General features: G+C 41.7%; 1 protein-coding gene across 1 annotated transcript in view; it reads left to right on the top strand.

The window, feature by feature from the left end:
* LOC306743539 (uncharacterized protein) overlaps positions 1-26996 on the top strand; it is a 33876-nt gene extending 6880 nt beyond the window's left edge. The window contains 6 exon segments of the mRNA XM_079226060.1: positions 467-640; positions 18823-18996; positions 23255-23428; positions 25072-25118; positions 25276-25862; positions 25866-26996. Coding sequence (XP_079082186.1) covers positions 467-640; positions 18823-18996; positions 23255-23428; positions 25072-25118; positions 25276-25862; positions 25866-25910 — 1201 coding nt within the window. The 3' untranslated portion in view covers positions 25911-26996.
* Positions 26997-27225: the final 229 nt, after the last annotated feature.

Genomic DNA, 27225 nt, shown 5'->3' with positions numbered 1-27225 from the left:
ACATAAAGTTATAAATAAAGTTTAATTTCTCTTTCTCGCACTTTGTTTTCTCTCTCTCGTCGGGAAAAGAACAGAAAACCCAAACTGTGTTTTTAACTCTAATAATCAACATTAAATATTTACCCCTCATCCTGATATTAATACTTCAGTACTTCCTGTTTCCAGTAGAGAACACTGAACTGAATTATTTTATCTTGTTTAGATTAAAAAAGCAAGAGTTTTATCCACTTTCACTGAACACATCATATTTGTTCTTTCTGATTCTACTTTAGTCCAGACTCATTATCAAAGAGGATTTCATTTTGACATGAATATTATTACACACTGGAGACTGGAGACTCTCAGGTCAGGATGTAAACATGTAAAACTAGTTGACACTCAGATCCTGATTTACATTCATGGATAAACTCGTATCCTCCTCCAGATTGTCTTAAGATGTGACGTGTGTTGTGTTGTGTGTTTGCAGGCTGTCAGGCTGTCTGATCTCAGAGGAAGGCTGTGCTTCTCTGGCCTCAGCTCTGAGCTCCAACCCCTCCCATCTGAGAGAGCTGGACCTGAGCTACAATCATCCAGGAGACGCAGGAGTGAAGCTGCTGTCTGCTGGACTGGAGGATCCACTCTGGAGACTGGAGACTCTCAGGTATGAAGAGGCTGCAGCCACAGAGCATCAGTCTGATAGAGGAGGTAGAGCTGGAAACCTGTTCTCTGTCACACTGTCAGCCTGGTTAATATGACCCTGACACACCAAGCTGACCTCAAACTACCAGAGACTCACCTAACTGTTTGTGTCCCACACGATGTTGCACGGTGTATCGATACTAAAAGGTACCGCGGTACCCGTACGTTAAAAACAATGTGACTTTGCATATCTTTAGTATCGATGCTTCATTAAAATAGTGTGCGATCAGAGCGCACTCACTGCTCTGCTCTCTGTCATGCTGCCTGCATGCATTGACTGCAAGGGGGCGGGGCTTAAGGAGACAGGTCTTCAGGAGGCGGGGCTTAATGAGGCTTAAGGAGGCTGCCCAGCGCTCTCACAGCGAGTGATCAGGGGAGACATGATGGCCTCAATGCAGGAGCTCTTGCCGACTGTCCTCGGCTTGTTGGAACAAAAGATGAAGAAGTGAAATGTGAAAGTACTTTGGCTCCATTACAGACTGAAGGAAAGCCCACTGACACACAGAGACCCGTCTAACAGACCAAGGGAGGACACGTCAAACATGGCAGAGCTCCTTTCAGACAGACACCAGACAACAGGCTACATAGCCGTGTAGAATCAATGCTGTGATGGCACCATGTAGTGTTCATTAATATCTTGCTGGAGGCTAATACTAATAATATGGCATTTGTTAAGTGTTCAAAAAGCTGATAAAAGCTGGTTAAAAGGGAACCAGACAGATGTTTGATTTATTACTTTTCAGTCTCCAGTGTGTGTTTCCCTTTAGTCCAGACATTACTGTGAAAAGACAAAGAAACAATCTGTTTAAACCTTCTTGATGAATCATCACAATAGGAATGTGTTGCTGTTTAAAGGAGTTCAGCTCCACCTGGTTTTGGTTTGTTTTGCACTGAGAGACAGTTCTCTGGCTGATAGAGTGGACTTGTTGAAGCTACAGGTGACAGTCGGCCACAGACGCTCAGCTGGTGAACATAGTGGAGCATTTAGCAGCTAAAGAGACAGATGTTTCCCTCAGGAGGTGGAGACCAAACACAGAGCTAAGAGAGAGAATAGTGGACTTCCATTCATCAGGTGACACAAACACAAAGAGTCCTGATGAGTCATCATGTTGATGTGGAACTGCTGGATGTGGAAGCAGCTGGTTGATATCATGTCAGACACAACTACTTCATAAGCTGATAATGTGTCAGATGTTGTGTTTACAGCTTGTTTTCACTGAACCACAAACAGACAAAGAATCAACTGATGCAGGTTTAAACATCTGATTTACTGACTGACTGGTAGAGGAAACTGAGTCTGAACTGGAGGATGATTGTCAATACAATACTGATAATAATAAATCATGAATCAGTGAACGTGATGAGCTGTCGTCATCGGCCAATCAGAAGAAGCTCCATGAAGAATATGAGCTGATGAATAATAAGTGGTCCATGTGAACATGAATAACAAAGCTCTGTGATGAGAGTGATGTCATGTTCATGTGTTCATGCTGCTCTGACTCCTCCTCCTTTCAGGGTGGAGCCTGCTGGAGTCCGATGGGTCAGACCAGGTCTGAGGAAGTGTAAGTGTGCTTTGAGTTTGATTCATGAAAACATTCAACCGTCTTCAGACTGTGACATCACTCATTCACATCTCTGATGTCATCATCAAAGTGTCACTAGATGAACAGATGATAGATTCATAACTGCAGCTGTATTGTGTCTTGTTCTCTCCATCAGATTCCTGTGAACTCACACTCGACACAAACACAGTGAACAGGAACCTCAAACTGTCTGACAACAACAGGAAGGTGACATGTGTGAAGGAGCATCAGTCATATCCTGATCATCCAGACAGGTTTGACTACTGGGAGCAGCTGCTGTGTAGAACTGGTCTGACTGGTCGCTGTTACTGGGAGGTCGAGTGGAGAGGAAGAGTTTCTATATCAGTGAGTTACAGAGGAATCAGAAGGAGAGGAGACAGTAGAGACTGTTGGTTTGGAGAGAATGATCAGTCCTGGAGTCTGGAGTGCTGTTATGATGGTGGTTACTCTGTCTGTCACAATAAGACAGTAACACCCATCTCCTCCTCCTCCTCCTCTGGTAGAGTAGCAGTGTATGTGGACTGTCCTGCTGGCTCTCTGTCCTTCTACAGAGTCTCCTCTGACACACTGATCCACCTCCACACCTTCAGCACCACATTCACTGAACCTCTTTATCCTGGGTCTGGGTTCAGGTCTGGGTTTGGGTTCTTGTCTGGTTCCTCAGTGTCTCTGTGTTCTCTGGAGGATTGAGAGTCTCCTCCTGGTAGAGAAACCTTCTCTCTGCTGTCCAGGTAGTTCAGCCTGTACAGGATCACACAGCTGATGTTAGTTAGCAGCAACCTGATCTCTCAGTGGTTGTAAACAGGTGCAGCAGGTGAGGGGTACCTGAGCTGGTCTGGACTCAGGGGGGTTGAGAGCTCTCTGGACTTGTGGTGTTGCAGATGGAGGTCTGAGAGCTGAGCGAGGTCCATGTAATGACCTGAAATGATCTGTTTCTGAGAGAAGAAACATGTTTTACTTTGTGTATAAAACTCAACTTTGTTGTCTTGAAACATTTGTTTGTGTGAAGAAAAACCTCCGAATGTCAAACGAGAGTCTTTCTGGATCAGATTCAGCTTCTGTGGAGAAATAATCACAACTTGTAAAGAGCTGTTTTGATTTGAAGAAACTAAATTCATCATCTTTTTTTTTTATTTCATTAATTCTTTTTTTATTGTAAAAATAAAAAGACAATACATAGACATAACATCAAGAGGACGACAAAACCGTGAGATACAAGCCAGCAAAACATTATATATTCAGGGTATAGAAGTACGGTGTGTGTGTGTGTGTGTGTGTGTGTGTGTGTGTGTGTGTGTGTGTGTGTGTGTGTGTGTGTGTGTGTGTTTTATTATGTCATCTAAAAAAGGCACAAAGTATAGATGAGGGCAGATTCATATGTGTGTGTATGCATGTACGTGGGTTTCAATTGGGTTTCAGGCTAAAAATGACAAACAAGTGAATATGAATAGAATGAGTCATGAAACAGTGAAGGATGACCAGGTGGAGTTCTGTTGTATTGTAAATGATGGAGGATGTTAGACTGTCCATTGAACTGTGTGATCATGAGGTTTCTCCAGTGTGTGATGTGTATGTTTTTCCTTCATCTCCAGGTCATGAGGATAGTTTTCTTGGTGATAGTTGAGGCCACGAGGTCACCAGCGTTAGTTTGGCTGAGCTTTATTGTAGAAATGTCTCCTAGTAAACACAGGGATGATGGGACCAGGCCATTTTATCTTTTTCTTTTTTCATCTTTTCTTCTCTTCTTGCATTATCCGTTGTCGTAACCTTTAACCTTGTTATTGTCAAAACTAATAAAACTGGTTTGTATGTTGTACATTCCAACCAAAGTCCAGTGTTGCTGGTCTCTGAAGGCGTCTGGTCGTCTCCACACGGTGAGAGAGCTCTTCTCCTGCGATGGGCTGACAGGAGTGAATGATTGGTTCTCCTGAAGGTTCCAACCACACGGGGTTCCTCCTCCAGTGGTGGCCTCTACAACCTTTAAAAACCACCTATCTTTAGCCCTTTCCTCTAAATGTCATCCCCAAACTAAAAAGGGTGCATCTCTGCCACCACTAGGGCTGTTTGAATAATGTTGGTTATAATAAAAGGTACACATGTGAACATTTAGGTCAGATGTGTAAATATCAGTGGACTTCTTTGAACTTTGTTTTCAAACACATTTTTTTTTGTATATTTCAAAATGTTTGCTCTAAATTTCCATTGAAACTATTTATTTAAAGCACATTTGATGAAGACAGATTTAAAATATACCAAATATTTTGTATATTTTAAGCAATATTTTAGTGTAATTAGTAAGTAAACTTATTCGTGCTATTATTTCAATATATTAATATTCTTTTGTATTGTGTTAAAAAGTATTAGTGAAAATGCACCGAAAGCACTTTTTTAAATTATATATTTTGGTATCTTTCCGTTTTAGTATATCTTATTCATGCTTATATTTCAGTACATTATGTGTGCATTTCCTTGAGAAAAATGTAAATTATTATTATAAATACAAATATTATTTATAAAAAGACATTTAGTCACTGTTTCAACACAAACTAACATTTAACCAACAAACAACACAGAACAATAAATACAGTTGAAACTCTTCTTGTCGTTCAGAGCAGTGGAGGTAACCCTGCATATGGTTCCCCTACATACGTTCTCCTGGTTCTGCAGAACAGAACATGATGTGACAAATGCAGAATGTTTGACTCTCATGGGGCAAGTTTGTTGAAATATTCAGAGTGATTAATATTTAAGGAAAGACCTCTGCTGCCCTCTAGTGACCAAAGCTGAGCATATTGTTTAGTGGCCTGTTTGAAAAGCTTTTTCTGAGTATGAACCTGAGTTCTATGAAGAAATCATGTTGCATGAGAGAAGCCTGTTCAGATATGAAAACAACAACAATACAAAATAAAATGCAGCACAAGCAGCTCTCTCACTAGATGACATCACAATGACATCACAATGTCACGCTCTCCTGTTCTGAACCACGATCCTTTTGCACAGCAGATATATGAGCAAGAGGTCAAAGGTCATGAGGAAGTCGTATGTCCTCATTAATGCATAAAGCTGCAGTGTGTCCTAGAAGTAAACAGAAAGAGTAAAGGATCTGGAACGCAGCCTAAGACTCATACGTGGGTAAGTTGTCCCGCCCCAACAGGTTCAACCAGACCAACAAAGTGGAGTGAAGAATAAAAACACTGTCAGGTCAGACTCTGTTGTCTTAGTGAATGGATTTATTCAAGATCAACTCTACATGTACAAGAACACAAGGTCCCCACTAGTCTACATGTACAAGAACACAAGGTCCCCACTAGTCTACATGTACAAGAACACAAGGTCCCCACTAGTCTACATGTACAAGAACACAAGGTCCCCACTAGTCTACATGTACAAGAACACAAGGTCCCCACTAGTCTACATGTACAAGAACACAAGGTGACAAAGCTCCTCTGAACATCTGGTCTCCACTACAGAGTCCAGTCTGTTGGCAAAGACACTCTTTACAAGTTGTCTGGATTTGTCCACAGATGCTGGATTTGATCCTGAAAGACTCTTGTTGGAGCTGTGAGGAGGTTTCTGTGCACAATGACATGTGTGAACATGTGTGAACGCAGCTCAGACTGAGACTCAGTAAACCAGTCAGACTGCATACTCTGATAGTGACGTGAGGAACTCTCTCTGGTGAAGGATAAGAAGCTGCGTCACTTCACTTCGTCTGATGCAAGTTGAAGTTGAAGTGAAGCACGAAGCTCCTTTTCTCCACAGACCTGCTGAGGACAGAAGAGAGCTGCACTCTGATGAAGTCCACGGCTAAACCATCAGTAAGTGGAGCTGCGATTGGTTGAAATGACGTTATTGATTGTTGTGAACGTGTGACTCTTTAAAGCTGCTTTCAAACACACGGCAGCTGGGAAACAAGATGGCCGCCTGTGTGCTTAAACAGAGAGAAGCTGCTGTTAGTTTGAATGTTGAAGTCCAGATGAAGTGTTGCTCTGAATGATGACACTGTGATGAAGAAGAGGAGTTCAGTCTGATCTGGGGTCTGTCAGGACTCTTACTGACGTGGGGGGGAAGGCAGTAAAGGGTGAGCACTAGGACCCAGCAGAGACCACAGAGCTCACCTGGGCCTTTGTTCCTGCACTGAAACACACCTGAGAGACTCTGTTTGCTCTCACCTGCTGCTTTCAGTCCTTTAAGTCCACAAAGCTTCATGTTCATTTCTCCTTCTGGTTAAAGACATTTAGTCCATTTTCTACAGTGTTTGAATGTGTTAGTGTTTTCTTTAGTGTTCACTTTTCCTCTCATTGGTCACCAGGTCGTAGTCGACCTTTTACTAACTGATCAGATGGTGACGTGAACGATCCCGTCCAATGAAAGCTTGCACATGTGACCATGTGACCACAGTGTTTCCTATGAGGACGTTACATGTCATTCTACTGTTCTGTGTTTTACTGACTTCTGGACTCTGGAGGAGATCATGAGGAGAAACAGCACAGCTCCATTTGTTGAAGTTGATGAACAATATTTAACTTGTAAAACATGTAAACTTATAGGATGAACATTTAAAATGACGTCTTTTGACATGTTGTTAACGGGGTTTAAAAGAAGCTAAAGTGAAGTTTGTTTAATATTCAGAGATCTCAACTTTAACAGACAAATGTTGGAGATCAATTGAATAATTATATGAAATAACCAAAGTTAAATGAGTGACATTCAATATGCAGTATTTATGCAGTTTTCTTTTACACCTTTTACATGTGTATTTACAGCCAATATCTGTATTTATTTGTATTAGAATATATTTTATTTGACTGTAATTCAATGAGAGCTTCTGCTGCCAGACTTTTTAGCATTTTAAAAAGATGAATGCATATTTTGTTCAAAGTGTGCACAATAATCAGCAGGTTGTAGTCGACCTTTTCTTAACTCAACTGTCTGAGACACTTTTTCTATTCAACGTTTCTCTCCAGACTTTTCTGAGTTAAAGAGGAGCTGAGCAGCAGAGACAGAATGTTTCCTCGTGTGCTTTGAGTTTTCACTGTAAAAGAAAATCAAGATCAGTCTCAATCATAAAAGAATGCACACAGAAAGACTCACAAATACATTCCAATGCACACAGAAATAAATTACGATTTCTATAGATGTAAAAAAAAAATCACAAATATATTTCTGCATTTGTATGTATTAGTTTGTGGATCGCTCCACATGTGTGTGTTTTTGTTAGACTCCTCTGACGTGGCTGGATTCCCAAATGTGTTTTTTTCAACACGGACCTATCTGTAGCCAATCAGATGTCGCCCTCATTTTCAACCAATCACATGAGGGCAGCTCCCCCTCCCCTCCCCACGAGGCTGCAGCGTTACAGCTGCACAGTTTGAGGAGGCGACAGGTGTTACGGGTTAACAGGCCGCCGTGTTATCTGGTGACTTTGGGCTGAAAGCGTCTGCTGTTGTCGTGGTTACGGCAGCTGTTGAGAATACAAGAGAACTCGTATCTGTCCTCGTGAATGTTGTTTTGTTTAATTCATTCAATGTCTAACCTTCTCTGAAGTCTCTGGTCTAAACACACCGGACTAGACGTTGTTGAGTCTCTTGAGGAAAAGAGTCCACTCCAGTTGAAGCGTCGCTTCTTGTTTATGTTGAAACAGGAAGTCAGCAAATTGCCCTTCCTTTGAAATAAAGTTGGTAAAAATAGTCTGTTTTATGCAAATATCTGTCACGTAAATAAACTCTGTAGTGCAGGAAAAAGAAGAAAAAGATATAAGTAAATTCAATTTATGGGATTGGAACTCATATCATTGGGTTAAAAGATGATCAAAGGTCAGAAGCATTACCACTACACCATGATAGAGATGGTGGGATGATGTCATAGGTCTACAACGAAATAATGTACAGTCAGCAGTCGCTCTTAAAAGACAACCAGAGCAACCAGAGAGCAACAAAGAGCAACCAGAGAGCAACCAGAGAGCAACCAGAGCAACCAGAGCAACCAGAGCAACCAGAGAGCAACAGAGAGCAACCAGAGCAACCAGAGAGCAACAGAGAGCAACCAGAGAGCAACAGAGAGCAACAGAGAGCAACCAGAGCAACCAGAGCAACCAGAGAGCAACAGAGAGCAACCAGAGCAACCAGAGAGCAACCAGAGCAACCAGAGAGCAACCAGAGCAACCAGAGAGCAACCAGAGCAACCAGAGAGCAACAGAGAGCAACCAGAGCAACCAGAGAGCAACCAGAGAGCAACCAGAGAGCAACCAGAGCAACCAGAGAGCAACAGAGAGCAACCAGAGCAACCAGAGAGCAACAGAGAGCAACCAGAGAGCAACCAGAGCAACCAGAGAGCAACAGAGAGCAACCAGAGCAACAGAGAGCAACCAGAGAGCAACCAGAGAGCAACAGAGAGCAACCAGAGCAACCAGAGAGCAACCAGAGCAACTTGTGACCACACTACCCAGCATGCAGCATGTTGACTTGAACTGCGCAGCACTTTACAATATGGCTGCTTTCTCAAACTAATAGACTGTTTAAAACCAGACAGTTCAACAGGTCTTAGTAGAGCTACACATTAATGAGGCAGATGTTAGTGATGTCGTCATGAGGTGAACATACACAATGTGGACAATAACGCAAAGGAGGCAACAAGAAAAGCAGAGCCGTGACATTAAGAATTCAATGTATTTGTGGATCGTTCTGCGTGCTTTTGTGAGTGAAATTCATTTTTCAGTCCTTCTGTGTGCATTTGTGAGTCTTTCTCTGCATTTGTAATTATTGAGACTGATCCCCATACTAACCAGCCAAGAGACTAAAGAGCATTGTGAATGTCTTTTCTTAGATACGACTCTGCAGCTAAAGTGACAACAACATGAAACTGTCCCATGAGTGTATTCAGTATTGAGGTGAATGAGCTGATTGTCACGATGAAGAGCAGTAATGTGTGATCTCTCCAGCAGGTGGTGGTGTTGGTGTGAAGGTGTGGACTCTGCTATGAGTCAGTGTGAGGACCGAGAGGAGGGAGTCCCTCCCTCTAAAACCAGTCTGTGTGGGGACCATGACCAGACCAGAGCTCAGAGGTGAGAGGACCATCTCTACCTGTCATGACTCTTCTCATGTCACAGCGTCTTTGACTCACTGACTCTGTTTCTACATGTGTGACCAGGATCCACCACAGACCAGACTGTCCTGGACCTGGACCTGGACCTGGATCTGAACCTGGACCTGGACCTGGATCTGAACCTGGATCTGAACCTGAACCCAGCTGTGTGTCCCTGAAGAGTAATCGGTCTAAATACAATATTATTACCTTCAAAGATGGACGCCGTTCTCATGACCCAGAGTAAGTTGTTTATGAAACAGATGACTAACTGTTCTGATTCTCAGTTATGAAACACAGAATTGGTCGTGCATCATTTACAGTGTTGTTTTCATGATGATCAATCATGACAGAACTCAATATATTTAACTTACTCAGGTGTCAGCAACCTTTCATATCCAAAGAGACATTTTGATCTTTTTTCCACCCAAAATAATGTGTCTGGAGCCGCAAAATCTATTTGATATCACAGCTTATAAAGTTTTATATATAATCATATTATATATACAAAAACTATAGTTTGTTGTATTTATGAAATCATAGACCAAGAATAAAGACAATTGTTGACATTGTATTGCTATTTAACCTGTTATAACAATATCAAACTCTTATGAAGAGGAGACAAAAATACAGTCATGTGTCGACTACATTGAGGTGAATTAAAAACACAACTATGCGGATGTGAGTCATATCTATATTTGGGTTAATGAGGTAGAGTGTTCATCCTGTAATCACAAGGGAGCAGGTTTGATCCCTTTCCTCTTCATGTGAGGTTTACATTTTAAACGCATATCTTTAGCTATGTTTACACTGAGCGTCCTCACTGCAGACAAACGGAGGAGGACGGATCCGTCTTTACTAGTGCTGGGCAGAGATGGACACATTTAACTGATTAATCAAATGATTTGTCTGAGATTAACAGCGATTAATCGCATTATGCGCAAAATTCTATAATGAAGTAAAACCTAGTGTATTGTACTCTGGAGCAACAGGAAGTTAACAACAGTGTATAAATCATTTTTTATCAGTTTATTTTGTATAGCCCAACATCACAAATACACATTTGCCTCAGAGGGCTTTGCAATCTGTAACATAACATCCTGTCCCGGGACCTCACATCGGATCAGGAAAAACTCCCCCAATAAAGATAGTAAAAACCCTTTCACAGGGAAAAAAAGGAAGAAACCTGAGGGAGAGCAACAGAGGAGGATCCCTCTCCCCGGATGGACAGAAGCAATAGATGTCATGTGACCAGAATGAATAACATGACGGAGTTACAGCACATCAGACAGTAGTCTCAGTAGATAACTGTGTTGCAGGAGTAGTATATAGGTTATAAAAATGCACGTGCACGCCAGTGTGTGCACATTTCAAAACATGCAAATGGATAGGTGGAGTTATTCTGAAAAGTGGTTGTGACCGTATGTCATTTAGAGATGTGTCATAACAGTGGGGTTTTGTTTAAATATTTGTATATATATATATATATATATATATATATATATATATATATATATATATATATATATATATATATATATAGGACTGTTACCCCATGCTATTTTATTTGCTTCTGGACCTACTGGAATAAAATATCTATCGCAGGCTATCCTTTGTAGAAGCCTGAGCTCTGAGACACTGAGGATAATGGTGTTGTAGACCTAAAGTATACTTTATACTATATTAGTATAAACTATCAGCAAACCATGAACATGCTTATTGACTAGATTAGTTTTCTTTTTTATTATAATTGATAGATAAATATGTATATGTAAGGAGCTCCAAGTGTTTCAAGTTGAGACTTCTGAGGGGAAAAAGGGCCTGAAAGAGAACAGCAATAGTACACAGAACCCAGCAAGATATACAAAAGTTCCCCAGTACTTAAACTGAGACTATAGGTTTGCTGGTGTTATGATATTCATACAAATAGAAGCTACAAGTAAGCAGATATTCATAAAAACTGAGGCTATAAGTCAGCAGTGGTCTGACATTAATACAAAAGAACTATAGGGCAGTAAGTTAGCCGGTGTTCAGATATCATACGAACTATAGAGCTGTATGTTAGCCAGTGTTCTGATACTTATACAAACTGAGAATATAGTGAGCTGGTGTTCTGATATTCATACAAACCAAGGCTATACAGTCAGGTCCATAAATATTTGGACATTGACACATTTTTCATTATTTTGGCTCTGTACACCAAAGCAATGAAGTTGAAATGAAAACATCAAGATGTGCTTTAAGTGCAGACTTTCAGCTTTAATTTGAGGGTATTTACATCCAAATCAGGTGAACGGTGTAGGAACTACAACGAATGTATAAGTGGCCACCCCGTTTTGAAGGGACCAAAAGTAATTGGACAAATTAATATAATCATATATCTCATTGTCACTTTTTCATTTCCACTTGTTCATTTCAACTTCATTGTTGTGGTGTACAGAGCCAAAATAATGAAAAATGTGTCAATGTCCAAATATTTATGGACCTGACTGTAAGTCAGCAGATGTTTTGATAGTCATAAAAACTGAGGCCATATAAGAGCAGGCTTGTTAACCGCAATTCTGATTTTATTTATACAAACATCCATCTCTAAGTTAGCCAAGCTTCTAACGTTTAATACAAACCAAGGCTGTAAGTTAGCTGGTGATCTGATATTATATACGGAGCTATAGTGCCAGCTTGTGCAAATCTTTGAGGATAACCAATGTACAATCTGTTGCTGTATGTAATTGTGTTCTGTTTCTTTCAACAGTTATGACTTCCAATCAGTTTTAATACAACCAGCTGGACTGTACTAAGCTAGCCTGCCTTTGGAACTATACCAATTCAAGTAGTCACGTTGAGACTACTTATATGACATATAACTTGTAGTAATAATAACAACTACAACTTCATATTCAACAACTTCAATTCTCATAATTGTTATAAAGGTCAGAATTCAATACTAAACTATTAATACAGCACACTATGATAGTCAGCGTACTATGCATTTTGTATAGTTTGGAGCATCAGCACAACTTTGTAAAATGTATTTAGAATTAAGGATATTAAAAACATAATAAGATATTAGCATATTTTTTTCTTTTTGAAGCACTGATGTTTTCGTGACACAAATTGAACAATGCAATGATAATATTTCTGCACTGACTCAAAGAAGTGAGACATGAAAACACCTTTCCTGACATTTGCAGTCCCCATTTGACCTATCCCATCCCCCAACCTCCACGGTCACTGAGTTTCAGCTGCTCACTGTCAGTAGGAACAAGCGTTATGAAATGTAAAAATAATATGAATTCTAAACGCGAGCATTCAATTCTAAACAATTAATTCAGCACACTATGATGGTCCGCTTAACTATGCTTTTTGTATAGTTTGGAGCATCAGCACAACTTTGTAAAATTCATTTACAATTAAGGATATTAAAAACATAATAACATATTGTTTAATATGAGTTGGTCTACTTTATAATAACTACACACTATTTAGTATTAGTAAAGCATGAGTAAAGACTTAATTCATCAATCATAATGCATTGTTCCAACATGAACACTTATTAGTAACTCATTAGAATGCAATTCATGAACACAGTTATAAATATTTCATTCTTGATTAATCAGCTTGACTATTATCTGTGTCATGATGGGGTTTTCATACTTTATAAATTATGGACCAACCCCCTTATGTAAATTAATTAATATGTATTGCAAACCAATGATGTAATATATATTGCTAACCAATTATTAAGGACTTATAGATGATGCACATGTGCTTTTATGAATTTGTTTTAATACTCAATTGTGCATGTTCCTTTTTGTGAGCACAATCCTTTGCCCAGTGATATGTGCTTTGGCAGACTGCACATCTCGTCCTTCTCCCATATCTGTGGAGTGGATTCGTCCCTTGAACAGCCGTATGGTTTTGTGGGCTTGACCTGACATTACTTTCACGCTTGCCTGTAAACCGTGTGGAGTAGGCAGAGTCGCCAGCTCCCACACTCACACGGAGGTCATCAGCTCCCTCTTGTGGAGAGTTATCGCCAAAGATTCTCTTCTAGCCTGACTTCATGTTAACAAACGAAAGCTCTGGGCAAGCGGTAAGTGCCAGTTGTTTGTCTTTAACATGAAGTCCTGCAGTATCCAGTAGCTTGAAAGCTAACACAGCATCTGGAAGCTCCATCTTGAAGTAACGTAGTCTGTTGTACCGGCGCTCAAACTCGATAATGTAGTCGACCGTAGAGACGCCATTTTCTTTCCTGATCCGGTCAAACTCCGTGTACGCCTCGTACTGACGATCCTTTTCCTCTTTCAAAAAAATCTAATTCCAATTTCGTGAGAAGTATAAGCATTCCTCCATCGACGCTCAAATCCGCTGCGGCGATTTCTAGCGCACTATCCCTCGCTCTTCCCGTCAGCGATCAAGCAACCGCCAAGGCCTGCTCCTCCTCCAGGTCCGTCACCAGCCCAAAATAATGACAGGTGAAGTCAAACCGCTACAAGATATGAGTAGTTTTATTTATTACGTCTTCGCAAACAAGTCACCATAAAGAAGCTGTGCCATATTTACTATCAAAGAAATGTTGAAGCTGTAATAAAATGATATTTTCCGTCTAATAAAACCAGTGAAAGAAGAAATGTAAATCCTTTAAGTTCAGTAAATGTCAATGTTTCTATCAGTTCACAGAGAGAAAAGTCTCCTGAACCCAGCTGTGTGTCCATGAAGAGTGATCGGTCTAAAGGTGGTATGATTGAATTCAAAGATGGACGCCGTTCTTATGACCCAGAGTAAGTTCTTAAAACAGATGACTAACTGTTCTGATTCTCAGTCATGAAACACAGAATTGGTCGTGCATCATTTACAGTGTTGTTTTCATGATGATCAATCATGACAGAACTCAATATATTTAACTAACTGCTCAGTAGGTTCTGTATGAATCATAAACAATAAACAGTCTCTGGTGCAAACACAATGTGAGTTTATTCCTCCACAGACCAGGAGAGGTCAGAGTTTCAGAAAGCTGCAGAGTTCTGGGGACTCGGTACAGAATTTCAGGGACTACCTGCTGTGGTTTGTGGAGAAGTTTCAGAAGACTATGGGCACATATAATTGTGTGTTTATAAATATATATAATTGTACATATATTATGTTTATAAATATATGTATTTATATTTACATAAATAATTGCAAATAATTTGGTCAAAAGTAAAAAGACACCGCTGTAGTTCAAGGTTAAAGTTAAATAAAGTATTGAGTTATAAAACATAACCTTTCCCTCAGTCCAACTGATGTAACGTTACCTGTGAACAAATTATAAACTCTGAGAACAAAGACTGAATTATATCTCACGCTTAATCGCTATGGAGACATCGGAGTCAGCGGATCATTTCAAAAAGTCCTGCCGAGATGAGGCTGCTCTCGGTGGGCAGCAGAGCGCTGACTGCCTGGTCCCGTGAGCAGGACCTCAAATCTCCGAAATCGTCTCCGTATATTTTTAAGTAGGCTGAATCTTGACAAACCGACCACAGATTTGATGCTTAAACAACTAACTTCTCACCTGAAAACATCCTAAAATTACATTCTGTGACTCAAAAACACAGCATTCAGAACATTCTCATCCGCCACTGTTCCCTGTCGCTGGTGCGAAATGCATTCTGGGATATTGGCTGTCCCAAGTACGCACAAGTCACCTCTGATGCATCTTGGGTAAAATGAGCAGAGCAAGTCACATCCGGGCGTTTGGTTTGGGGACTAGCTGCAGGGATCTGGGTCTACATTCAGAGGTCTGGGGACTAGCTGCAGGGTTCTGGGTCTACATTCAGAGGTCTGGGGACTAGCTGCAGGGTTCTGGGTCTACATTCAGAGGTCTGGGGACTAGCTGCAGGGTTCTGGGTCTACATTCAGAGGTCTGGGGACTAGCTGCAGGGTTCTGGGTCTACATTCAGAGGTTTGGGGACTAGCTGCAGGGTTCTGGGTCTACATTCAGAGGTCTGGGGACTAGCTGCAGGGTTCTGGGTCTACATTCAGAGGTCTGGGGACTAGCTGCAGGGTTCTGGGTCTACATTCAGAGTTAATAAGCTATGCAGACATGTGTCAGCAGTCTGCAGGCAGAGTGCAGTTTGATGAGGAGTCAGTGGTTTTAAAGAGTTGTCTGTTGGAGGGTTGTCCTCATGAATCCTAGTTGTTTTTGGGAACTAGGCTTTTTTGTTGGGACTTCCTAAGATTTGAACTGTTTAGACACATTCAACCATCGGTGGTTGAACTTTGGGTTTCATATTGTCCTCTGACTGTATAATCACTGGTGAACTTTAAATGACTGTGTTCTTTGTGTTCTTTAATGTCTGCTGGTTATCTTTGGAAGATCCTAAATATAAGTGTCTCCCCCGCTCAGAGACAAACTTCTACAAGATGTGACTCCAGTAGTTTTAGTTATTGTGTCTCATTGTAGCGAGTTGGTTGAATAAGAAAACAACAAGTCACAATCAAGAAGCTGTGTCTTCTTTACCATTAACTACAAGTTTTGATGAAAAATTACATAAATTTTACTGTCCAATAAAACCAGTGGAAGCAGAAAAATGAATCTTGTATGTTCAGAAATCCTTTATGTTCAGTAATTCTCAGTGTTTCTATCAGTTCACAGAGAGAAAAGTCTCCTGAACCCAGCTGTGTGTCCATGAAGAGTGATCGGTCTAAAGGTGGTCTGATTGAATTCAAAGATGGACGCCGTTCTTATGACCCAGAGTGAGTTCTTAAAACAGATGAAACAGATGACTAACTGTCACACAGATGGTCGTCCTTCATCTCCAGTCTTAAGCATCTGGTTTATGAAATGATTAATCATGACAGAACACAACATCTTTAACTTATTGTTGTATTTGTGTTTTAATATCATGAACAATAAACAGTCTGTGGAGCAAACACAATGTGAGCTGATTGTTCATGACTCCTCCACAGAGAGGTCCAGGAGAGCTCAGAGGTTCCCAGAGGTCCGTCTGCCCAAACACACCTGGACTCCATATTTATGGTCTGTACATGTACAACTACTTTTGCATCTATTCTGTTCACATCATCTCCATGCTGCACTCTTTAGACCAGTGGGTTGTCAGTCTGTCCAACATGGATCTGATGTTTGCTTCCATGGTTTTAGTTTGTCATTCATAGAATATTCTGTTCCAGCTGCTGGAGGAGAACATCCTCACTTTTGTGAAGGACGAGCTGAAGAAGATCCAGAAGGTTGTGAGTTCAGATTACCCAGAATGCTTAGAGATTCAGAGTGAGGATGAGGAGCTGTTGGATGGTGAGGATGAAGAGCAGAGGAAGAGGAGCAGAGAAGCCTTTCAGAAGATCTCACTGCACTTCCTGAGGAGCATGAAGCAGGAGGAGCTGGCTGACTGTCTGCAGAGCAGTAAGAGGATTTCTCTAAAGATTCAACATGCTGGATAAATGGGACGTTTACTAATGTCTCAAGAGATGGACCAGAATATATTCATAGACTCATTCTTTGAGGAAATGACATGTTGAAATCTATTCTTTGACTCATTGATGTTCTTTGTTGTGTGTTCATTCAGGACTTCTTGCTGCAGTTTGTCAGCGTGAACTCAAATCTAACCTGAAGAAGAAGTTCCAGTGTGTGTTTGAGGGGATCGCTAAAGCAGGAAACCCAACCCTTCTGAACCAGATCTACACAGAGCTCTACATCACAGAGGGAGGGACTGCAGAGGTCAATGATGAACATGAGGTCAGACAGATTGAAACAGCATCCAGGAAACCACACAGACCAGAAACCACCATCAGACAAGAAGACCTCTTTAAAGCCTCACCTGGAGGAGAGGAACCAATCAGAACAGTGATGACAAAGGGAGTGGCTGGCATCGGGAAAACAGTCTTAACACAGAAGTTCACTCTGGACTGGGCTGAAGACAAAGCCAACCAGGACATCCAGTTCACGTTTCCATTCACGTTCAGAGAGCTGAATGTGCTGAAAGAGAAGAAGTTCAGCTTGGTGGAACTTGTTCATCACTTCTTCACTGAAACCAAAGAAGCAGGAATCTGCAGGTTTGAAGAGTTCCCGGTTGTGTTCATCTTTGACGGTCTGGATGAGTGTCGACTTCCTCTGGACTTCCACAACAATGAGGTCCTGACTGACGTCAAAGAGTCCACCTCAGTGGATGTGCTGCTGACAAACCTCATCAGGGGGAAACTGCTTCCCTCTGCTCGCCTCTGGATAACCACACGACCTGCAGCAGCCAATCAGATCCCTCCTCACTGTGTTGGCTTGGTGACAGAGGTCAGAGGGTTCACTGACCCACAGAAGGAGGAGTACTTCAGGAAGAGGTTCAGAGATGAGAAGCAGGCCAGCAGGATCATCCCCCACATCAAGACCTCACAAAGTCTCCACATCATGTGCCACATCCCAGTCTTCTGCTGGATCACTGCTACAGTTCTGGAGGTCGTGTTGAAGACCACAGAGGGAGAACAGCTGCCCAAGACCCTGACTGAGATGTACATCCACTTCCTGGTGGTTCAGTCCAAAGTGAAGAAGGTCAAGTATGATGGAGGAGCTGAGACAGATCCACACTGGAGTCCAGAGAGCAGGAAGATGACTAAGTCTCTGGGAAAACTGGCTTTTGATCAGCTGCAGAAAGGGAACCTGATCTTCTATGAATCCGACCTGACAGAGTGTGGCATCGATATCAGAGCAGCCTCAGTGTACTCAGGAGTGTTCACACAGATCTTTAGAGAGGAGAGAGGACTGTACCAGGACAAGGTGTTCTGCTTCGTCCATCTGAGTGTTCAGGAGTTTCTGGCTGCTCTTCATGTCCATCTGACCTTCATCAACTCTGGTGTCAACCTGCTGGCAGAAGAACGAACAACCTCCCTGTTGTCTAAAGTATTTAAACAAACAACCTCAATGTTGTCAAAACCTGAACCAAGACATCTCTACCAGAGTGCTGTGGACAAGGCCTTCCAGAGTCCTAATGGACACCTGGACTTGTTCCTCCGCTTCCTCCTGGGTCTTTCACTGGAGACCAATCAGAAACTCCTACGAGGTCTGCTGAGACAGACAGGAAGTAGCTCACGGACCAATCAGAGAACAGTCCAGTACATCAAGGAGAAGATCAATGAGGATGTGTCTCCAGAGAAAAGCATCAATCTGTTCCACTGTCTGAATGAACTGAATGATGGTTCTCTAGTGGAGGAGATCCAACAGTCCCTGAGTTCAGGACGTCTCTCCACAGATGAACTGTCTCCTGCTCAGTGGTCAGCTCTGGTCTTCATCTTACTGTCATCAGGAAAAGATCTAGAGGTGTTTGACCTGAAGAAATACTCTGCTTCAGAGAAGGCTCTTCTGAGGCTGCTGCCAGTGGTCAAAGCCTCCAACAAAGCTCTGTAAGTACAGACAGAGTTAGATTCATAGATCATAACTTAAATACGCTGCTATCTTTTCCACGTATTATTGTTTTCTTCCTCCTTGTCTCTTCAGACTGAGTGGCTGTAACCTCTCAGAGAGAAGCTGTGAAGCTCTGTCCTCAGTCCTCAGCTCCCAGTCCTCTAGTCTGAGAGAGCTGGACCTGAATAACAACAACCTGCAGGATTCAGGAGTGAAGCTGCTGTGTGCTGGACTGGAGAGCCCACACTGGAAACTGGAGACTCTCAGGTCAGATCAAGTTAGTTTGTCTTCAATGATATAAATGTGTCTCTAAACTATCAGGTCCATTTAGTGTGAACAGACTCTCTCTTTCTGAATCTATGAATTTGTTCATCAGGAGGTCAGATTTCATGAACCACTTAGAGCAGGGCTCAGCAACCTTTCCTATCCAAAGAGCCATTTTACCCTTTTTTTCTCCCAAAAAATGTGTCTTATAAAGTTGTATATATAGTCATATTATAAATACAAAAACTATAGTTTGTTGTATTCATGAAATTATAGAACAAGAATGAAGACAATTCTTGAGATTGTATTGCTATTTTACCTGTTTTAACTATCAAACTCTTATGAAGTCGGCTACATTGAGATCAATTATGATGACAACGATGTGGACCTTGAGTCCTATCAATATGTGTGGCTAATGTGGTAGAGCAGGGGTGGCCAACCAGTCAGAGACTAAGAGCCACATGTTTTACTGTGTTACCGAAAAGAGTCACATCATACACATGAACATCACCCCATCCCTTCCTCACACACACACACACACACAGACCTCTGCTCAGCCAGATTTAGTGTAAATGTCACACACCAACATGATGATGACAGAAATTGACTCCTACAGTACTAAGACCACAGGCCAGTCATTCTCAACACACACACAAACTCTCAGTTCAACCAAGTCCAGAAACAAAAACATAATAATTTACAATAGCGTTTTTCTTTTACTATGCATGTTGCTTAGTGGGACTTCTGGCATTCCTTGCCTTGAACAATCCTCTTCAAATCTGGCTTGTATTCCGTTGTTGCCACTCGAAGCAATTCTTCCACATGGGTGTCAGTCAGAACAGATGGATGCTTTGATTTCACGTGTTTCAGGGTAGAAAACAGACTCGCAGACGTATGTTGACCCAAACATTGACAGTATCTTAACTAGGGATGGGTATCGTTTGGGTTTTTTCCGATACCGGTGCTAAACCGATACTTTTAAAACGATACCGGTGCTAAACCGATACTTTTAAAACGATACCGGTGCCTAAACGGTGCCTGAACCGATACTTTTTTTTTGCTAAGGCAATTTTTTTTCTTCAAATTGAACAATATTATTAACTGTTTGAAGTATACTATAGATATAAATAATTAAGTACATACAAAACACACTTCAAACTACAGCTTCAAACCTTTTAACTTCAAATTATAAAAATATATATATTTAAAAAAGAACAGACACAAGCATCATGGCCTGATGGGACCGTGTGCAACAGAACTCAGACTCTGTTGGATCCTAAAACTGCTGCTTTATGGACTACACGTCACCATTAATATCAACTGGAGAGATTTGTTCCATCAAGCCGAGGACGGACGTTCAAAAGCTCGTGCTCGTGTCTCCAGCGATCTCTGTGTGCGCGCACTGTGTGTGTGAGCGCTGGAAGCCCCGCCCCTCGAGCCCCGCCCCCTCGAGCCCCGCTCTGCATGCAGGCGGACAGAGAGCAGAGCAGCAGTGTGCTCTGATCCGCTATTTTAATAATCGTTTTTAGCGTGCGGGCACCGCGCTACCTTTTTAGTATCTATATACTGTGCAACTTTACAGAGTAGTGTAAAAAAAAAAGTATTTAAATCGGCTCAGGCACCGGAAGGAAGCACCGAAATCTGCGTTGCTTTTCGGTCCGGTAGGTACCGGACGTGTTGGTTCTCGGTACCCAACCCTAATCTTAAGCGCAGCTTAATTCATTTTCCCAAGGGGCCGCAGGAGAAATTTGGACCGTTGTGGAGCGCCGAACCAATAGGCTGAACTTAATTCAATTAACTCAATATGAATGTTATAGCTTGATTAAAAAACTGTAAATTATATGATTTTGAGCTGCTAATGGTGAGAATACATGTTACAATAAGGCTATGAAAAAATGTAAAAAATGTGATTACATTTTTTATGATTCTTTTTAAACCTTAGCTTAAATATGTACAGTATGTTAAAGACCAGCAATTTATTAACTTTATACAAAAGCAATCAGTGCTTTTGATGTTTTCCAGTTCAGTTCAGTTGTTCTTTCTCAGTGAGAAAAGTCCAGTCTGTGTTGCTTAAAAAAGTGCACTGAAGTCTGGTTGAATGAGGTGGAGATGAAGGACAGCTGGCAGAGAGAGAGGATCTGATCTGTTGACCTTCATCACTAGAATGTTTGTTCTCATGAGTGTTGGTCCTAGAACTGCAAGGTATCAGGTTCAATCCCCACTGGAGGTTTACATTTTAAAACGCATATATTTTGCTTTGTTTCCACTGAGCGTCCTCACTGCGCCGGACTTTTTTACCAGCGGACGCCTCAGTGTCTCATGAGCTGCCACAGAACCAGCAGCAGTGGTGGAGTTTGGAGACGTGATCCACTTCCTGAAAGTAGATTTACTTCACTCAGTTTGCTGCAGCAGTTGAGGAATCGTTCTTCTGCAGCTTGATAGCTTGTTCTGGAAGAGTCTTTCAACAATAAATGTTTTGTTTGCTAATTTCTCGTCACATATCAAACATATCAGCATCGTTGGCAGTGAAAGCAAATTAATACGCCCACGAATTAAACTCTCTTTTTTCTCTGTGACTTTTATGTATTTATTTTTTATCCGTTGATAGTTTAACGAGGGCGGGGCTCTGGAAATCACGAGTAGCCAGCTGCAGGGAGATCGGTGTGATCGGTGAGATCGGTGAGATCGGTGAGATCGGTGTGAACATTTTTTTTGAACATTTTTGTTGAACAACCACAACATCGGTGTAAACATTTTTTTATTTCCATTGACCCAATATCACCTCAAACTCCAAGATAAGAGGAGTTCCCTTTGATTTTCCGCTTGGCAAAAAAATAAAATTAAAAAAAAAGTTATTATTATTTTATTCCTTCCCAAAGCCTCCGGAGCTAAAGATCCGCGGGTTACCGACCCCTGACTTAGAGGAACTCGTCTCAGAGACTAAACTAGAGAACCTTGTAGAACAGACACATTTGATCCACAGTGGATTAATAAAGGATGGTGACGTGTGAAACATAATTTTCTTTCATAATGAAACATCACAGGGTCGTCTTGTTGTTCCTCTCATATATGCTTTAAGATAATATATATGTGATCGAAGTAATGAAGGAGAAATGCAGGAAAAGAGCCTGAAAACTTGAATGTGTCTCTACATTTATGTCGATGCTCTGTTTTACTGTTGTTTATATCTTTTATGCTTATCTTTTACCCTGTATTATTTTATTGTATTTGTAAGGTGACCTTGGGTGCCTTGAAAGGCGCCTCCAAATTTAATGTATTATTATTATTATTACAGTGACGATCTGTTGAGAGTTTAATGGTTGTTTATTTCTGATTGAGAACGTAACAAACAGAATATCAAGTTTAATTTCTTGTGTAGCCCCCTCTCTAATTGCTGTTCTAAGCAGGGGCCTCATACCATACCCCTGTTGCACGGGAGGTGCAGTGGAGAGGGTCTACTCCAAATATCGCGATACTGTTAGTGTGAGCTCAAACTCCCATGCATTTATACACATATACCTGTAACCTTGGTTAGTACCCCTTATTTCTTTAAGTAAAAATAACATTAGGTTAACACATGAATGTCGTACACACACATTGAATGCAACACCATCGACATTTAATCTGACCACAAACAACAACCCACGTTGTGTAACAAGAACACCCAAAGAGTATCTAGTAGTCCATGCTAGGGAACCCTATGTTGGTGCGCTTGTTGGAGCTCATGTCAATCCTCCACACTAAGTGGCGGATTGACTCTCAGGTCAGATCAAGTTAATTTGTCTTCAATGATCAAATGTGTCAATAATATAAAGTTTAATTTCTCTTTCTCGCACTTTGTTTTCTCTCTCTCGTCGGGAAAAGAACAGAAAACCCAAACTGTGTTTTTAACTCTAATAATCAACATTAAATATTTACCCCTCATCCTGATATTAATAATTCAGTACTTCCTGTTTCCAGTAGAGAACACTGAACTGAATTATTTTATCTTGTTTAGATTAAAAAAGCAAGAGTTTTATCCACTTTCACTGAACACATCATATTTGTTCTTTCTGATTCTACTTTAGTCCAGACTCATTATCAAAGAGGATTTCATTTTGACATGAATATTATTACACACTGGAGACTGGAGACTCTCAGGTCAGGATGTAAACATGTAAAACTAGTTGACACTCAGATCCTGATTTACATTCATGGATAAACTCGTATCCTCCTCCAGATTGTCTTAAGATGTGACGTGTGTTGTGTTGTGTGTTTGCAGGCTGTCAGGCTGTCTGATCTCAGAGGAAGGCTGTGCTTCTCTGGCCTCAGCTCTGAGCTCCAACCCCTCCCATCTGAGAGAGCTGGACCTGAGCTACAATCATCCAGGAGACGCAGGAGTGAAGCTGCTGTCTGCTGGACTGGAGGATCCACTCTGGAGACTGGAGACTCTCAGGTATGAAGAGGCTGCAGCCACAGAGCATCAGTCTGATAGAGGAGGTAGAGCTGGAAACCTGTTCTCTGTCACACTGTCAGCCTGGTTAATATGACCCTGACACACCAAGCTGACCTCAAACTACCAGAGACTCATCTAACTGTTTGTGTCCCACACGATGTTGCACGGTGTATCGATACTAAAAGGTACCGCGGTACCCGTACGTTAAAAACAATGTGACTTTGCATATCTTTAGTATCGATGCTTCATTAAAATAGTGTGCGATCAGAGCGCACTCACTGCTCTGCTCTCTGTCATGCTGCCTGCATGCATTGACTGCAAGGGGGCGGGGCTTAAGGAGACAGGTCTTAAGGAGGCGGGGCTTAATGAGGCTTAATGAGGCAGGGCTTAAGGAGGCGGGGCTTAATGAGGCTTAATGAGGCTTAAGGAGACAGGTGTTAAGGAGGCGGGGCTTAATGAGGCTTAAGGAGGCTGCCCAGCGCTCTCACAGCGAGTGATCAGGGGAGACATGATGGCCTCAATGCAGGAGCTCTTGCCGACTGTCCTCGGCTTGTTGGAACAAAAGATGAAGAAGTGAAATGTGAAAGTACTTTGGCTCCATTACAGACTGAAGGAAAGCCCACTGACACACAGAGACCCGTCTAACAGACCAAGGGAGGACACGTCAAACATGGCAGAGCTCCTTTCAGACAGACACCAGACAACAGGCTACATAGCCGTGTAGAATCAATGCTGTGATGGCACCATGTAGTGTTCATTAATATCTTGCTGGAGGCTAATACTAATAATATGGCATTTGTTAAGTGTTCAAAAAGCTGATAAAAGCTGGTTAAAAGGGAACCAGACAGATGTTTGATTTATTACTTTTCAGTCTCCAGTGTGTGTTTCCCTTTAGTCCAGACATTACTGTGAAAAGACAAAGAAACAATCTGTTTAAACCTTCTTGATGAATCATCACAATAGGAATGTGTTGCTGTTTAAAGGAGTTCAGCTCCACCTGGTTTTGGTTTGTTTTGCACTGAGAGACAGTTCTCTGGCTGATAGAGTGGACTTGTTGAAGCTACAGGTGACAGTCGGCCACAGACGCTCAGCTGGTGAACATAGTGGAGCATTTAGCAGCTAAAGAGACAGATGTTTCCCTCAGGAGGTGGAGACCAAACACAGAGCTAAGAGAGAGAATAGTGGACTTCCATTCATCAGGTGACACAAACACAAAGAGTCCTGATGAGTCATCATGTTGATGTGGAACTGCTGGATGTGGAAGCAGCTGGTTGATATCATGTCAGACACAACTACTTCATAAGCTGATAATGTGTCAGATGTTGTGTTTACAGCTTGTTTTCACTGAACCACAAACAGACAAAGAATCAACTGATGCAGGTTTAAACATCTGATTTACTGACTGACTGGTAGAGGAAACTGAGTCTGAACTGGAGGATGATTGTCAATACAATACTGATAATAATAAATCATGAATAAGTGAACGTGATGAGCTGTCGTCATCGGCCAATCAGAAGAAGCTCCATGAAGAATATGAGCTGATGAATAATAAGTGGTCCATGTGAACATGAATAACAAAGCTCTGTGATGAGAGTGATGTCATGTTCATGTGTTCATGCTGCTCTGACTCCTCCTCCTTTCAGGGTGGAGCCTGCTGGAGTCCGATGGGTCAGACCAGGTCTGAGGAAGTGTAAGTGTGCTTTGAGTTTGATTCATGAAAACATTCAACCGTCTTCAGACTGTGACATCACTCATTCACATCTCTGATGTCATCATCAAAGTGTCACTAGATGAACAGATGATAGATTCATAACTGCAGCTGTATTGTGTCTTGTTCTCTCCATCAGATTCCTGTGAACTCACACTCGACACAAACACAGTGAACAGGAACCTCAAACTGTCTGACAACAACAGGAAGGTGACATGTGTGGAGGAGCATCAGTCATATCCTGATCATCCAGACAGGTTTGATGTCTGGCCTCAGCTGCTGTGTAGAACTGGTCTGACTGGTCGCTGTTACTGGGAGGTCGAGTGGAGAGGAGAAGTTTCTATATCAGTGAGTTACAGAGGAATCAGAAGGAGAGGAAACAGTAGAGACTGTTGGTTTGGAGAGAATGATCAGTCCTGGAGTCTGGAGTGTTATGATGGTGGTTACTCTGTCTGTCACAATGAGACAGGAACACCCATCTCCTCCTCCTCCTCCTCCTCCTCCTCCTTCTCTGGTAGAGTAGCAGTGTATGTGGACTGTCCTGCTGGCTCTCTGTCCTTCTACAGAGTCTCCTCTGACACACTGATCCACCTCCACACCTTCAGCACCACATTCACTGAACCTCTTTATCCTGGGTTTGGGTTCAGGTTCAGGTCTAGGTTTGGGTTCAGGTCTGGGTTTGGGTTCTTGTCTGGTTCCTCAGTGTCTCTGTGTTCTCTGGAGGATTGAGAGTCTCCTCCTGGTAGAGAAACCTTCTCTCTGCTGTCCAGGTAGTTCAGCCTGTACAGGATCACACAGCTGATGTTAGTTAGCAGCAACCTGATCTCTCAGTGGTTGTAAACAGGTGCAGCAGGTGAGGGGTACCTGAGCTGGTCTGGACTCAGGGGGGTTGAGAGCTCTCTGGACTTGTGGTGTTGCAGATGGATGTGTGAGAGCTGAGCGAGGTCCATGTAATGACCTGAAATGATCTGTTTCTGAGAGAAGAAACATGTTTTACTTTGTGTATAAAACTCAACTTTGTTGTCTTGAAACATTTGTTTGTGTGAAGAAAAACCTCCGAATGTCAAACGAGAGTCTTTCTGGATCAGATTCAGCTTCTGTGGAGAAATAATCACAACTTGTAAAGAGCTGTTTTGATTTGAAGAAACTAAATTCATCATCTTTTGTTATTTTTTCATTAATTCTTTTTTTATTGTAAAAATAAAAAGACAATACATAGACATAACATCAAGAGGACGACAAAACCGTGAGATACAAGCCAGCAAAACATTATATATTCAGGGTATAGAAGTACGGTGTGTGTGTGTGTGTGTGTGTGTGTGTGTGTGTGTGTGTGTGTGTGTGTGTGTGTGTGTGTGTTTTATTATTTCATCTAAAAAAGGCACAAAGTATAGATGAGGGCAGATTCATATGTGTGTGTGTGCATGCATGTACGTGGGTTTCAATTGGGTTTCAGGCTAAAAATGACAAACAAGTGAATATGAATAGAATGAGTCATGAAACAGTGAAGGATGACCAGGTGGAGTTCTGTTGTATTGTAAATGATGGAGGATGTTAGACTGTCCATTGAACTGTGTGATCATGAGGTTTCTCCAGTGTGTGATGTGTATGTTATTCCTTCATCTCCAGGTCATGAGGATAGTTTTCTTGGTGATAGTTGAGGCCACGAGGTCACCAGCGTTAGTTTGGCTGAGCTTTATTGTAGAAATGTCTCCTAGTAAACACAGGGATGATGGGACCAGGCCATTTTATCTTTTTCTTTTTTCATCTTTTCTTCTCTTCTTGCATTATCCGTTGTCGTAACCTTTAACCTTGTTATTGTCAAAACTAATAAAACTGGTTTGTATGTTGTACATTCCAACCAAAGTCCAGTGTTGCTGGTCTCTGAAGGCGTCTGGTCGTCTCCACACGGTGAGAGAGCTCTTCTCCTGCGATGGGCTGACAGGAGTGAATGATTGGTTCTCCTGAAGGTTCCAACCACACGGGGTTCCTCCTCCAGTGGTGGCCTCTACAACCTTTAAAAACCACCTATCTTTAGCCCTTTCCTCTAAATGTCATCCCCAAACTAAAAAGGGTGCATCTCTGCCAC

This window comes from Taurulus bubalis (genome assembly GCF_910589615.1).
Source record: "Taurulus bubalis genome assembly, chromosome: 11".
Lineage (NCBI taxonomy): Eukaryota > Metazoa > Chordata > Actinopteri > Perciformes > Cottidae > Taurulus > Taurulus bubalis.
This window is presented reverse-complemented; position numbering and strand designations above follow the sequence as displayed.